The 16,599-nt window shown below is 44.0% G+C and overlaps 1 protein-coding gene across 5 annotated transcripts in view; it reads right to left on the bottom strand.

Annotated features, from left to right (window-relative positions):
• igsf9bb (immunoglobulin superfamily, member 9Bb) overlaps positions 1 to 16,599 on the bottom strand; it is a 148,198-nt gene that overhangs the window by 74,600 nt on the left and 56,999 nt on the right. For all 5 annotated transcript variants that reach the window (XM_076888916.1, XM_076888918.1, XM_076888917.1 and 2 more), the window contains exon 6: positions 6,508 to 6,649. In XM_076888916.1, coding sequence (XP_076745031.1) covers positions 6,508 to 6,649 — 142 coding nt within the window. The remainder of the gene's footprint in view (positions 1 to 6,507; positions 6,650 to 16,599) is intronic.

Raw genomic sequence — 16,599 nt, 5'->3', positions numbered from 1 at the left:
GAGGAGGAGGAGGCCAGACGAGCCCAATCAGAGGCAGTTCCACGTCGGAGGCGCCGGACGGACTGCTGTTATCGGTGCGGGGAACCTGGTCACCTCGCCCGGAACTGTCCCGCACCTAGTCCTCGGAGCCGAGTGACATCACCGACGGGAAACGGCCACGGGGTGGGACAGTGAGGGAACCCCCACCCCAATCGTTAAACCCTCTCCATGACACTCATCCCGTGGTGGGCTGCTGTGGGTCCACCCGTGGACTGTACCTGGACTGTATAGTTGATGGACGGTCTTGCCGGGCCCTGGTAGACACGGGGTCCACCATCTGCTTGCTGCGAAGGGGGGTGCTCCCGGAGACGGGTGGCTCATTGCCAAAAGACTGGACCCCTACTCACACAGCGTTGTACACTGTCACAGGAGAAAAGACCGTGATGCCGGGGAAAAAGACTCTGCAGGTGGTGGTGGGAACGAACAGTGTGAACCATGAGTTCTGGCTTGCCGACATAACAGACGAGTGCATTGTTGGACTGGACTTGCTGGCCCACTGGGGGGCACGGGTCGATGTACCGGGAGTTGCCATCCACCTTGGTGCTGAGACCGTGCAGCTTCAAGTGGGCCGCGGTAGCCAGGGACAGACCCCCACCCCACCAGCACCCCCAAAGCCCTTACGCCCCGCAGCTCCATGCCACAGCCAGGGGCCGAGGGCGGCAAGGGTGCGGAAGAGGACCCAGGGGGTGGACGTAAGCAGGGCCAACATCCCGCAGCCAGAGTCGCCGCCTAGCTCGGCAGTCTCCCCGTCACCTGAGACTGTCGCGGCAGTAGAGGAGCTTGGGCGGCGAAGTGGGGTGCACCTCAGTGCGACGCAGCAGCAGCAGTTGCAGAGCCTCTTGGCAGAGTTTATGGACACTTTCGCCGCCAGGGAAGAGGACTGCACAAGGACGGGCCTGGTGCAACACACTATAGACACTGGAGCAGCTGCTCCAATCCGGCTGCGGCCCCACCGCCTGCCCCTCGCCAAACGCCAAGCTGCCGAGGGACTGATAAAAGAGATGGCAGCTAATGACGTCATTGAACCCTCGGATAGTCCATGGGCCGCACCTATGGTTATGGTGCGGAAGAAAACAGGGGGGTGGCGCCCTTGTGTGGACTACAGGCGTCTGAACGCGGTCACCCGCAAGGACTCTTACCCGTTACCTCGCATCGATGACGCACTGGATTACATCGCTGGGTCCAGTTGGTTCAGCTCGCTAGACCTCCGCAGTGGGTACTGGCAGGTGGAGCTCGCTGCCGAGGCGCGGCCCAAGACTGCATTCACCATAGGGCAAGGACTGTGGCAGTTTAAGGTGATGCCTTTTGGACTATGCAATGCACCAGCCACGTTCGAAAGGTTAATGGAAAGGGTCCTCAAAGACATTCCCCATGCCCGCTGCGTGGTCTATTTGGATGACTTGCTGACTCATGCTAAGGACTTTGAACAGGCCGTGGCCAACCTACGAGAGGTTCTGACTGCCATCCGCGGGGCCGGACTAAAGCTGAACCCGGCCAAGTGCAACCTTCTTGCTCGCCAGGTGAAGTTCCTGGGACATGTGGTGAGCGAACAGGGGGTGGCTACTGACCCCGAGAAGGTGGTTGCTGTGGGGGACTGGCCTACCCCATCGAACGTCGCCGAGCTACGAAGCTTCCTGGGGCTGGCCTCCTATTACAGGAGGTTTGTAAAAGACTTTGCCACCGTCGCTAGCCCCTTGCATCAGTTGACAAACAAGGGTCAGCGGTTTGGTTGGACGGAGGGCTGTGCAACGGCTTTCGAGCAGCTGAAAACTGCCCTTGTGAGTGCCCTGGTCTTGGCGTATCCTGACCCCAGCCAGCCTTTCATTTTGGACACCGACGCCAGCAACGTGGGGGTCGGAGCGGTGCTCTCCCAGAGGGGAGAGGCTGAGGAGCGAGTGGTGGCATACTACAGCTGCAGCCTCAGCCGGGCCGAGAGGAATTACTGTGTTACCCGGCGTGAGCTGTTGGCTGTGGTCCTGGCGGTTCGTCACTTCCGACCTTACCTCCTGGGCACTAAGTTCCTGCTCAGGACAGACCACGCCAGCCTAACCTGGATGCTGAACTTTCGCCAGCCAGAGGGTCAGGTGGCCCGGTGGCTGGAAATACTACAAGAGTACGACTTTGAGGCCCAGCACCGACCAGGGCGGCAACACGCCAACGCTGACGCCCTGTCCAGGCGCCCCTGTTCTGCGGATGAGTGCCGGTACTGCAGGCGCATGGAGGAGCTGGACCGGGGTCCGACATCGGCAGCAGCAGAACCTGAGGGTGTGGGTGAAGGGCAGGAACCTTTCACCGCGGCGGAGCTACAGCAGCACCAGGTGAGCGATCCAGCGCTGGAGATGGTGAGGGACTGGATGGAGGCAGGGACACGGCCAGACTGGTCCGCCGTGTCTTCCCAAGGGCCCGAGACAAAGTCGCTGTACTCCCAGTGGAACAGCCTGGAGCTCCATGGCGGTGTAATCTACCGGCGGTGGCGAGCGCCAGACGGGGGAGGCGACATACTCCAGCTCCTGGTTCCCCGGGCCTTGCGGCCTGAGGTCCTCCGCTGGGTCCATGGGGCTGCAGGTACTGGCCATTTTGGGAATGGCAAGACGTTGCGACGGCTGAGACGGCGGTTCTACTGGCCGGGGTGTCGTCAGGACGTGGAGATCCACGTCCACTGCTGTGACGACTGCACGGCGCTGAAAGGTCCCAGCCAGCGCTCCCATGCCCCATTGCAGCAATACCTAGTTGGGGCGCCAATGGAGCGGATTGGAGTGGATATCCTGGGTCCATTCCCTGTGACTGATGCCGGCAACCGGTATGTCCTGGTCGCGATGGATTATTTCTCAAAGTGGCCAGAGGCGTACGCGGTGCCGGACCAGAGTGCGGTGACGACGGCGCGGACTCTGGTGGATGAGATGTTCACACGGTTTGGTGTACCGGAGGAGCTCCATAGCGACCAAGGGAGGAACTTTGAGAGCCAGGTGCTGGGAGAAGTGTGTCGGAGGCTGGGGGTGAGAAAAACGAGGACCACCCCCCTCCATCCTCAGAGCGATGGTCTGGTTGAGCGGTTCAACCGCACGTTGGCCACCCAGCTGGCCATCCTGACCAGCCAACATCAGAGGGACTGGGACCAACACCTGCCCCTTGTTTTGTGGGCATATCGAACAGCAGTGCAGGAGTCAAGTCAGTGTACTCCTGCGGCGTTGATGTTCGGAAGGGAGCTCCGGACCCCGGTGGACTTGGTGTTCGGAGCGCCCCCTGAGCCGGAGATTGCTGGTGGACCAGAGATGGACTACTTCCGGCGGCTCAGGGAGCGGTTGCACACGGTGCATCAACTGGCAAGACGGACATTGGAGGGAGCCGGGGCCCGCCAGAAACGGGCGTATGATACCCGTGCGCACGGTCCTATGCTGGGGGCCGGAGATCGGGTCTGGGTGTTCTGCCCCCAGAGGAAGCGGGGGCTGACCCCCAAGCTCATGAGCCACTGGCAAGGCCCGGGCGAAATCCTGGAGCAGCTGTCGGAGGTGGTCTTCAGAGTCCGGATGCCGGGGCGGGGAAGGCGGGTGGTGCTACACAAGGACCGGCTGGCGCCATACCATCCGCTTGCCCCCAACCCGCAGGCTGGTGTGCAGCCTGGGGACTCCTCGCCCCCTACGCCCGGCCCGGAGGGGGGCGCCATGGATTCCCAGTCGAGGCCGAAGCGTACTCGACGCCGGCCCGGACATTTGCTGGACTACATTGTGGACAGTTAAGGTTGTGGGGACACTAAACCTTTTTGGGAGGGGGCTGTGTAATGACCTGGCTGGGGTTGTTAGCCAGGTGCATTCTGGGTATTGTGTTGTCTCTGTGTTTTCTATCGTTCTGCTAGTTCATATGTGTTGATTTGCATGTTGTGTTAGTGTTATGTTAATGTAAGCCACAGTGAAGTTGATGTGTGTTCTGTGGAGGGGGGTGAATTGGCATAGTTGGCTGACACCGCGACTCTATGTGGTGGGAGCGTGATAGGGGTTCGGTGTCAGCAGTGTTACGTTGTGTGAAAAAATACGGCAAATAAATGACTGGTGTGAACCACTACTGCCTCCTGCTGGATCATTTGGGGATTATCAGTCTGCTGCTGAGACGCTCGGGGTCGTGCGGTGTATGAGGCACGAGCGCTCTCCACTCGCTGTGAAGTGTAGCGATAGCCGCTAGCGCCCCGCTAGCCGTTTTAGCTAGTGAGCAGTATAGCCAGTTTAGCTCCACTAACCCACGGTTGTTACAATATCATCACGCAAAACTGTGGCTAAACAAAACAGGCCCAAATCAACAATCTCCACCACCATGCTTACAGATAGTACCGATGTGCTGTGTGTAGTTTTCTTCTTGGCATTGTGTATTATGGCTGAACATCATTACTTTGGTCCTGCCTGTCAAAAGGAAATTGTTGCAGAAGTCTTATGGTTTGTACAGATTTGCAATACTCTTTTTTTTTTTTTTTAACCTGCAATGCTGTTTGTGACAAACACCATTAGAGAACACACCATCAGCTGCACTTGTCAATTTTTTTATTTCTATTTCTAACAAGGATTTCTATGTAAATAAGAGTTTTTGCATTCATATTAGTTCAAATGTCTATTTTCTCTTATTCTGATTGCAAAGACTTGCAGAGAAAAGCTAAAAACCCATATTCTGACTGAATAAGGTTAGGGTACTATCTTCAAAGTGTTAAATAACTTTTCAACAGCAAATGAGGAGACTTGTTTTAGTCTTAACCTATAATTCCTCTGAAAAATAAGGAAGGCTCCACACTATGTCAGAAAAACTGAAAAATGTGATCAGGCTTTTAATGGTAATAGTACTGCCTTTACCCCTGTAAACTCTGTCTTCTTCAAAAACAGTGCACTAAAGCAGTTTTGATGTAATGTGATGCAAGTGGGAATGTGAATTATAAACCTGACTTAACTTCAAGCAACTAAAATGAACCTTTGGCCACAGATACGTCTGTCTGTATACTCATGTAAGTTTTCTCATATACTTTTTTTCCTTTAACCTCCTAAGACCCGAACTCTTCCACGGCATGCAATTTTAATTTCTCTTTGATATTTGGGCATATTGGGGCCCGATGAATGTAAAAACAAAGAATTAGCAGATTTTTTTTTACCTTATTTTTGTTTTTATGAAAAATCAGAGCCACATATGAGGATATTCGTTAAAATTTTTGATAGAACAGTAGCAGTATAATGTCCTCGTAAGTGGATATCAGGCCCTTGTAGAGCAAAATTTAGTATTTTGGTCTAAATAACCCAAAATGTGATGTCCACATATGTGGACGCCAGGTCCTAGGAGGTTAATGATCTGTACACGTAGTTATAGAAATAAATAAAAATATTTGCATGAGTCATGGGTGTCTTAAAACTAAAGCTGTTGGACATAAAATACAAACTTTTCTGAATTTCTCAACAACGAATTTTTATGGTGTGAGAAGGCAGTTACAAAAATAAGTGCTGGAGCAGTATTATCTATCTATCTATAATCTAATGCACAACAGGAAGTGACAATACTGTTAGAAAACAGCAGCAAGTTCAAAAGTTTAACGATGTGAAAGACAAGCGCTCAGCCTTCTCACAAGCTAAAATGCTGCTGGATTGTAAAACTTACTTCGTCATTGAAGCCTTGTTTAATTACAGGCACAAGGCACACTCGCCTCTGAGTAAATCTCTTAATAAATAATCAGTTTCATCAATTATTGAAGAATTCTGCTGCTATGTTATGAAAGCTGTCATGTACAAGCGTGACATGAGAAAACACTAGCCTGTTGTTTTGGTAGTTATTCATTATTTATCCACTGAGCATAGAGTAAGGGGTTTTAGTTCTGCAATGCAAAGGTATCAAATATTTTCATGTCTAATGCCTAAAACCTTAAGTCTCCTAATCTTAAAGGGTTATCTTTGAGAAGAGCGTAGTCAAAAAGTCACGTTAAATTCTGCTCAAAGATGCGGACGTGTTTAGCTGCTCAGTTAAAAAAAGGAGGTATTTCCTCTCTAACTTTCATGCTAGCTTTTGACCATCTATTACTTCTACCTTTTCATCTAACTTAGACACCTCCATACACAACTCTTGATGGCTGGTAGATGCACCTATGGCATGAATGTGAAAGTTCTGGATTCACAAGTTTTTCAGAAAACTTGACCTCTGACCTTGACTGTTAGCTCAAGGTCACTAAGTTTTAAACTCATCTGAGATTATATGCACCTATGTTATGAATTTCAAAATTCTACATGGCCTACGATTTATTGTATTCACAAACTCGGCTACCCATGCTGCCCGCCTGCCCGGCAAGGTGACACAACGTTGGCCTTTTACGACTGAGAGGTGACAATGAGTCTGTTGCAAGTCAATTTAAGAAGTTGTTGTGCTGAATATCACCACAACAACAACACAGCACAGACTGTACAAGTAGGTGAGTGATAGAGCAAACAGTAATGAACCCGATCATAACTTTACTTCTTGAAGAAGACGTTGTCCTCTTCCCAGAACCATGTGTAGGTTAGGTTGCGAGGGTAGGCCTCTGCCTGGCAGGTGAAGAAGGCGTCCTGTGAGATGTTCACTGTAATGTTCTCCGGTGGTGATATAATAAACGGAGGGCCTGGTGGGGAAACACACAGAATCAGTTAAACAAACACAAGGCTAAATATTTTCATTGGCAGCTCTAATAAACACTTATCATGTATGATATTTTGCTTGACAGGACATCTGTTTTTCTAGAATGAAAAGGCAACTCTGCTCTCAAAGCTAAATTCTGATCATTCTGGTCACAGAAATCAGTCTAACCTTTAGAAGGTCCAAATGTGACTGGTCACTTTCAAAACACTGATGATGCAGCCAGCTGCTGACGGGTTCAGTTCAGAGAATCTTAAAAAAGCCAACTGGACCTTTTAGGTTAGTGTAGCTGTTTCATCTTTCACCCGAGAGGCTTCTTCAGTCCTTCAAACAAATCATAGGGAGTCCCGGGTATTTAACCCCTAGTGTGGGTTGTTCTCTTTGGAGTTACTCCTGAGGTTCACTGACCCACTGAACATGTAAGATGAGCCAGTGGTGGGTCATTACCATCACCAGGGCTAAAGGGTGAAGCGACTGTAGGACCTTGCCCTACCCCATCATGTGACCTTTTGAGGTCACATGAGGCAAGGTAGGAATTAGGATTTAAGCGCCTGGGAAGGGATGTCAAGACTGCACTGGCAACCATGGACCTGCTCGATGGATGAGCAATTCAGTCAACATTTGGGAATCTCTTTGCTCGCCCTAGAACTCATTTTTTGTTTTTCTCTCACCCTCCCATAATTCTTGGTTTTCCACAGTTTGAAAATTTTAAATCCACAGATCAACTGCAGTTGCAGTTTCGCTATCTATTTCCCTACTTTCATAAACCTCCAGAGTTTGTCTGACAGCACCATTCCCAGTTCCCCATTACACTTGCGTATCGTTAATCTTTTTTGTTCTGTGAATAAATCTTTTGAACCTCTTAACTGTGGTCTGAGTCTGCTCCCTGGTTCTGGTAAATGCAAAAATATGACAATTTGTTGTCTTGATTCTTGCTTAATTATCCAGGTAGGTAAATCCCAAAAGGTTGATTCTGTTCATTCTGGACGTTCTCAGTGGGAGAAACGTTTCAGTGGGTTTTCATCAGTGGTTGTTGATCAATGGTCGTGACAATTTATATATTAATGATCAAGGAACTGACCTCACAGCCCTTTGTTCATTCAGTGGGTTGGTTTCAGTCATTATGCAATTGTAGTGTTTATAAAGTTGGGGAAACCTGCAGTCAGCTGAGACTGAAGAAGTCACTTGGATAAGTGATGATTTCTTCGCTTTCCACGCTAGGTCCAGATAGAAAGAATCAACCTTTTGGGATGACACGTTGTTACTTTTTGCAAAGTTAAATTAGACGATTTTGCTATTAAGAGTTACTTCTGTTGTGTGCATATGGCTGTATTTGGCTCATGACTGCGTGCAGTTTGATATTGAAAACATAAAAACTGGAGAATTCTAAGGGAAGTTTTGAAGCACTTCCATCCCAGTCCTGATACACGCAGTTAGACATGTTTTCTACAGACTGAGTAACTTTTTGTTGTTGGATATAGAAAAGTTTCTTTCTCCTTAAGGAGTGTACAGTTGGTCTTGTCTTTGTTAAATATACCTCTAATGTGTAAGCCTTTTTTTAAGGTTCAAAGAAAAACGGTCTGGGAAGCACGGTTTGGGTTGTTAGTTCATCAGAAATACTTTCTCACTGTGGCTGGACAAACTGTCCTCTTCTGAATTCTCACACCAGACAGTGGGAGAAACATTCATGCAACTTAATGAATTAGGCAGGTTCAATTTGTGACCAAAAACAGTTCACCTTGTTCTGCTCCTCGTGAAAATTAATTGGTGTGGCAGCAGCCGCAATGCATTTTCAAGGAAGCTACCAGTAAAATGCTGAAATTAATACAAACTAATTATGTGTCAACTCAAATCTGTTCCCAGCTGACTTTTTAATGTCACGAGACCCTCATCAAGGACATTTCACATCTGAAAATTCCATTCCTGTCCACTGAATTGTGAGTTGTCATGCCGAAATGTAGAAATAGGCATTTATGTAATGATGATTTAACATGTGCATCAGACACATTAAAGACTTAAGGATTGACCAAGGCTGCAGTTACAGTTTTTTAACTGGCACTTAAAACCACAAAGCATGAATCATATATCATATGTCTACAGAACAAATATTGATTATGTAGGAATTAGTTGGCATGCGCTGGTTTGGGGTCACATTGGGACATTTCTGGCCGTAGACTCTAATGCATGGATTAACACCACCACCTCTACTCTGAATTCTTAATGTCACTGCAGACCTCAGAGCCATGTCACATACTTATTTTGCACTCAGTGAAGGATTATGAAAATTTATTGAGTGATCCTTGCTGTGCCAGATGGATCCTCGTTGCAAGCATGGATGTAGTCACACTGCGATTTGCAATCATTTCCTCCCTCTGACCATAACCAGATCTATAATCACACTGTTTTATCTGCAAATACAGTATTTACTGCTTTCTGCTAGATAGTAGTAGTAGTGGTGTGGAGTAGGTAGTAGGATTTGTTATTTATTATTATGAGTCCTTAAAAATGTGACAATATTACTCAAAACAAGATGTGATGTAAATGTAAAAAGTCTGGGGTCATTTAATGTAGAAGACCTCATTTAAATATGTCGACTTTGTCTGAAGTGACAAAAAGCTGAAGGCAACTGAATTGAATGCTGAAGAGAATTTTCTCTTTAAATAACTACATAGAGACAAAGAATTTACTAAAGGTTAATGGAGTAATGAAAGAAACTTGCCAGCAGTCCCACGTGAGCACCTTTATTTGCTGATGAGCCACAATACGCAGGGCTAATTATGTTTTTTATTCATGCAAAACAAAACAGCTAATTGACATAGTTTCCCAATGAACTGGAAATCTGTCACAAAGAATCAGAATAATGGAGTTTATTTTGTGTTTATGAGGGATTGTAAAACCTGCAGTAAAACTACTTCTTCATTATTGTAGTTATTATTATATACCTATATACCTTACAACATGAAACGCCTCAAGGCGACTGTTCATGTGATTTGACATTATAAAAATGAAACTGAATTAAATTATTTATTTTCTCTAGAAAAGAGAAGCTGACACATGAACCGACCTGTAGTTTGGCAGAATTACTTTACACATCATTATTCTTAGTAAAACATGTATTTTTATTTCAGCTGAAAAATTATTCATGTATTATTTGTTCACTTCACATGCACTGTAAGGACTCTTTCAACCATTTCTATTGGATCTGTAAGCTTCAGCAGTATGAGCTATTGCTTGCTGGAAAATACAATTTATTGTTTATGTAACTTTACGTTTAGTAACACATTCATAGTATAATGCAGCATAATGCAATCATAATAATAGTATATTAATTTCATTTGATAGGTGCGCTTTATATTGCAAAGAGTACAGACAGTGGCTGACAGAGCTGAAGAAACAGAACAGTACCTTGCCAGCAAATTAACCCTTCTCTTTGAAATCCCTGTAATATGAAAACCCTAAAATCAACCTACTAATATTACACAGACCATCAAATACAGACAAAGGAGACCCCACCCCACCCCAGCATCTACACTATAACAGCTGCTTTGGAATAACCTTTGACTTTCTCCTAATGATGCACGTGTACACACACACTTATGAATGAATTTCCACTTTGTTCATAACTTGGCTTCATACAAGGATGGACTTTAAAGAATATCACCAACATGCGCACACACACGCAAACACACAGACACACTCAGAGCCAGTGTCGCAACTTAAAACTGCTAGTCTCATATGTTAGTTCTGATCTGTAGCCCACAGCCTGATCCTTTAACAGGCACAGCATTTCCATCTGCCAGGCCCTTAGCAGGACAACCACGATTAGGCCTGTGCTGGCTCACTGTGTTGTTGGTGTTTGAGTGGGGGTGTGTGAGTGAGTGTCTGTTTGTGTGGGTGCCAACACGCCCTATTTGGAACCAGCTGAGTGCTGGAGATTTGTTGGCACAGGAGTCTTTTAGCTGATCTGCTGCTCAGTGGCTTTCCAGGAGGGCTTCTATTAATCCATCTCTACCATAAATTATACAGGATGGGTCAGACAATCACTCGGCCCGTGTTTTGGTGCTTAGTCACAAAGAGAAACGTGATCTCTGTGAACATTGTGCCTGCCTGTTTTGTGATAAATAAAAACTACTAACAACCACCATATGAGGTGAGAAAACCCATTTCATCCAACAGATTTGATGAACGCATGAGGTCAGTATAAAATATTAAAAACAAGATAACATAATGTTGTCTGTTAGCCACTCATTTCCATCTGTAAAGTCACACTCAGAGGAGTTAATCTGAACAATTACAGAAGTCAGGGTCCTTTTCTGATGTTTTAGAAACCACAAACATACCTTCATCAGTTAGCATATAATTGTTACTATTTCATACCATAAAATTTATTCAGGAACTAAAAATTCTATAATGTAAAACACATATATTCAGTTGTTCAGTTAGTCATAAGGGGTCATCATAGCAGATAGTTCTGCATATTTGATTTTGCAAACTTTTTATGCAGAGTCTGCCAATTCAGAAACTAAGAATTCTATAAAGTTTAGAAAAAAGTCATTATAGTTGTTCATTAAATGAACTTGAATGTCTATACAACCTTTCATGAAAAATACACAACAATTGTTGCAACGTAACATAGTGCACTTGATAAAAAAAGTCTAACGGTAACCAAGATCTAGTTTCTCATAGGGGCCCATGAGAAACTTATCAGTAATATCCTGTTCACTGTTCAATATTTGTGCTTTTTCTTTGTCCTTTTCTTTGTTCAGATAATTTGTTACACAAAACCATCTGGGATCTTCGGGTCCAAAGTAGGACTGTCACAAGAACGCTGTATTGGTGAGAGCTGTGTCAATAATGCACAAATCATAATATCATAGTAACTGTGAAATAATTCTATTTGTATGTTTTGTACAGTTATGTTTACAGATCTCTGACCACACCTGTGCACTTATATGTTGATCTATAAGTCAAAAAAAGAAAAATAAACACCTTAAAGAAAGATTTGCATAAAGGTAGTAACACTCAGAATAAGTATGATGTTCTTTAACATTTTGGGGACCAGGTACATTAGCCTCTGACATCAGAAGTAGGAAATTAGAGTTCATCCACTCATTCATGCCTTTAGTGCCTTTAAGATGATTTGGGTCATCTATTCAATTCAATTCAATTCAATTCAATTTTATTTATATAGCGCCAAATCACAACAAAAGTCGCCTCCAGGCGCTTCATAGATACAGAGAAAAACCCAACAATCATATGACCCCTATGAGCAAGCACTTTGGCGACAGTGGGAAGGAAAAACTCCCTTTTAACAGGAAGAAACCTCCGGCAGAACCAGGGGCGGTCATCTGCCGCGACCGGTTGGGGTGAGATCTGGCTTCATAGATAAATAATGATGCGTATCATCAGCATAACAATGAAAACATATGCAGTGATTTCTGTTAATATTGCCTAAGGGTAGTATAATGTAAAAAGTATTGGTCCAACTATAGAACCCTGTGGAACTCCACGACTGAGTTTAGTATATGAAGAAGACACTTACATGCACAAATTTGAATCTTATCAGGTAGATACAATTCAAGCCACTGCAGCACAATTCATTTAATATCAACAGTGTGTTCTCTATAGTAAAATATTGGGATCAATGACACTGAACATTCAGAGCACAGAGATGACTTCACCGTCAGAGGCTATAAGGGAACTAAGAGGTTCCCTTATGATTTGAATTCCGATTTGAATTCCAGTCTTATCAAATCTATGCTATCCCTATCCAGCAGTTTCAAATATACTTTAGTGTTTTTTGGTCCCTGGAATACATTTTACTACAGTCGCTGGGGTCTCTAGTGGGGGAAAAATCAACTGGAAAGGTAAACGAGTTGTTGGTGTAGTAGGGCCTATGCCATCAACAGGTTACTCACAAGCCAAGTATACTGGCTCATATATAGGCTGTTAATGATATAGGTTTAGCTATGTGGGAAGTGAACTAGAACAGCATGAAGCCAAGGCCTCCAGTAATATTATGAAGAATCCTGGAGTAGTTCAACATGCACAATAAGCAAATATGCAGGACTACCTCCATTTCTTTCCAACATATGGCTAAAAGTAGAAACATCATTTTTCAGAGTGATGCTGGAAAGCTAGTTTATGCATTTATTACTTTGAGACTTAACTAGTATAATTTCGTATTAGATTGTTCTAAAGGATCCCTGAAAACTCTTCAACTGACCCAGAATTCTGCAGCAAGAGAACCAATTGGGACATTGTAACTTCTGTTTAGTTGCTTCTTGTTAAATCCAGAATTGGATTTAAAACGCATACAAAATCTTCAATAATCAGTCATATCGTCACATCATCATAGTGCCTTATTATCCTAACAGAATACTTTGGCTTACTTGTTGTTCCCAGAGTTTTTAAAAGTAGAATGGGAAGCAAAGCCTTCAGCATGAGGTCGCTCTACTGCAGAACCAGCTCCCAATTTGGATTAGAGAGGCACGCTCTCTCTACTTTTAAGATTAGGCTTAAAACCTTCCTTTTTGATAAAGCATATAGTTAGGGCTGGACCAGGTGAATCTGAATCCTCCTTTAGTTACTCTGCAATAGGTCTAGGCTGTTGGGGGCTTCCTATGTTGCAATAAGCATTTCTTCTTCACTCATTTTCTTCACTCCCTGTGTGTGTAGTCAATGAAAATGGTTCAATTAGAGATCAAGTTTCAATTTCCTCAGTTCAGTAGTGGTCAGATCATGTCCATTCAACTGTTGGGAAGTGATCTTTAACTTATATGACCTGGGATGCTGTGGTTAGAGTGTTATTATTTTTCCTCTTTGGTCAGACAAATCACCTCTGAAGTTGCTGCAAAGTCACACATTTAAAGGATATTTACTTTTCATTTCCAGAAGAAAAATACCAGCGACATTGAGAAGTGACGTGTGTATGATGGAAGACATCAGAGACAATTACTGATTCCTTTGGTTTATATTTGATGATTTTGTGGTGGAGCCTGGACTGAGACAGACGAATTGCTTTAGATACAGAAGTTGACGTTTAATTTAGAGCATGAGTCAAAAAAAAGCATCCACTCATTCTTATTTCTTTATCTTAGCTCACATGCTCCTGATGTACCATGTACTTGTAAGACGTCCCTGAACTAATTTAAGCATTGTCTTTCTAGTCTCACTCCTAAACACACTGCTGCATCATACACTATTTAAATTCTGCTCAGCCTGGTGTGTTCATATGAAAGTGATAGCATGCTTGAGGGAGCAGCCAGCTGCTATCAAAAAGGTTGTGACTGTTTTACACCAGGCAGAAGACCGATTTAGATGAACACATTTTAAATTAGGGCAAACTTTTACATTATTAGCAATGCTAGCAGCATGTCTCAGTGAATAGAAAAATGTCTGCTAATCCTGCAGCATGATACTGCTCAATTATCTCGGCAAAATGCAAATTTAGATGTCACTGTTTGACCTTAACATCAAAATACCTAAAACAGCTGTGAACTTTTAGGGCATGGGCGCGGGCCCTTGGTTGGGTTGGGTGGGAGGTCTGTGGTGTCTGTTACATAAACATTCACAACTGATACTTTCAGTCCTGTGGGTTGGAGAGAAGTCGTCTGTGGATGTATGTATGCTATAGTTCATGTTTGTGTTATGTCAGTGAGTTTGCACAAAAAGGTGGGCAGAAGACACGCTTTCCAAGTGCTCAGTATATATCAACAGTTGAGTATCAGGCGTATCATTACTCATGTTCTGCTTGCGTATTCAAGTTTCCAGCCATGGCTTTAAAAACCTACTTCGTCTAAATATTAAAGCCATATTGCAATGCAGGGATGCAGTTCTATTGGCCTATTGACCTTTGTAGCTAGCTACTAAAGCTAATTAGCTGAAAAAGTAGCAGACAGGACTGCATTAAGATCATATATGATTCTGTGATTGAAATAACTAACTGGGATCAGAAACACTGCCAGAAATCATTGTATGTGTTCTCGGTTTGGTGTGCCATCCATGAATATAGGGTTAAAGGTCTTTCGTGAAAAGAAGACCTTATATGTGAACATGATCCAGAAACTTGAACTTCAGAAACCAAACTCGATTAAAAATGGACTTAGGCAAAGTGAAAAACAGTTCTCTCGTCAGACAAATTGAAATGTAGAGTTTTTGTTGGAGAACATGCATGCCAAATGTCCTGAATAAAAGAGGAGAGGGACCATCCAGCTTGTTATCAGGGCTCAGTTCAAACGCCATGCATCGAGTACATGAAGAAACATGTGCATAAGTGAATTGAGCAACTTCCATAACTGCAAAGGCACCATCAATGCTGAAAAGTTTAGACAGGTTTTAGAGCAATATATACGCCCATCCAGATTACAGCTTTTCTGGGAGACCTCCTATATTTCTGCAAGACAATGCAAAACTATACTTCATCTATTACAGGAGCATGGATTTGTAGTGGAAGAGCCAGGGTACAAACTGACCTCCCCGTAGTCCGGACGTCTCACCAATTGAACGGTTTTTGTGCATCGTGAAATGAAAAATATGACAAAGATGACCCAGGAGTGTTGAGGAGTTAGAATCCTCTATCACGCAAGAATGGGGCAACATTCCTTTCCCAAAAGTCCAACAACTCGCCTCAGTTTCCAGATGTTTAGAGACCAGTGAAAACAAGAGGGGATGTGCCACAGTGATCTGATATGTTTTCACGTCAGCAAACTGAATTATGATATTATAATATTTGCATATTATCTGGTAACATGCTATTTACTTATGTGATTATTTCTGAAGCAACGTGTTAAACATAGTGAACCTAGAAATTCTCATCTTTCTTTAGTTGCTGCTCTCTCCAGTAGAATCTACACACATTGAAATGTATCAATATTCAAACACTGACGTGATCACAAACTCACAGTTAAAACACCAGCCTCTATAAAGTAATATCACTTTATCTTTAAAACCAGACAGAGAATTAAATTCAATAATAGATCTGTCTGCCCCAAAGTCATATTTTTAAATTCTCAACGTAATGTATTTGTGCTATGCCTCTGCATCTATGAGAGCAGAGCAGTTTTCTCCAGCAAAGCAGCCATAGACTGACCATCATTAAACCATGTGCTGCATTTCAAAGGCAGTAAAGGGAGCTGACGTGATTGGCCATTATGGGAGCCCATCCAAACTCCACCTGCTGATACCACATTTACCCCCACATACCCACAGAAATGGATTGATCCTGCTTCCCTGATGGAATGGTGCTATTTTTAGCAAAAGAAGTATATGTACCATAGTTTTCTGCGCGATGTGATGATCTACTAATATGCAGTGACAGGAGAAAACAACCCAGAATGACAATGAAATTGTGAAAGGATCAACATGGCAAGTATGTGTCATAAACAGCACTGAAAAGCAAAGCATGCAAGTGTTTAATATACCCAAATAGACACTCACTGTTAGCTCAGAAGGTATGCTGTTATCTGTCTGTTGCTGTGGGGGATGGTTTTGCATAGAAAATGGTGCAGAGGTTTAGGCTCTGAGATGAATGACCAACAAATTTGGCTGGTTTTGCAATGTGCTTAGTTTCTGTGTGTGACAGGTAACGGAGGGGGACGTGTGCTTTTGGACTGAAAGTGTCTCACAGTGTGACACTGATGTTTTCTCTCAAAAAAAAAAAGGAAAAATCACAAATCACAATCTTGCAGGAGCATATTCCCCATGTCTGATACTGCCTAATAAATCCTGTTCTGACACTTCTCAGTGAACTTTTAAAATATGCTAGAGCTAACAGATGTTTGTCAGTGTGAAGTTGCAAGTTTTACTTCAATCTGGCTCTAAATTTATTGAAAAATGATTCATCACCAATGGCAAGTCCATCCTAACAATTTGGCTGAAAAGATACATTTGTGTAATAATTCTACAAACATCCTTATCATTTGTATTCTGATGGTG

This window comes from Maylandia zebra, linkage group LG10 (genome assembly GCF_041146795.1).
Source record: "Maylandia zebra isolate NMK-2024a linkage group LG10, Mzebra_GT3a, whole genome shotgun sequence".
Taxonomy (NCBI): domain Eukaryota; kingdom Metazoa; phylum Chordata; class Actinopteri; order Cichliformes; family Cichlidae; genus Maylandia; species Maylandia zebra.
This window is presented reverse-complemented; position numbering and strand designations above follow the sequence as displayed.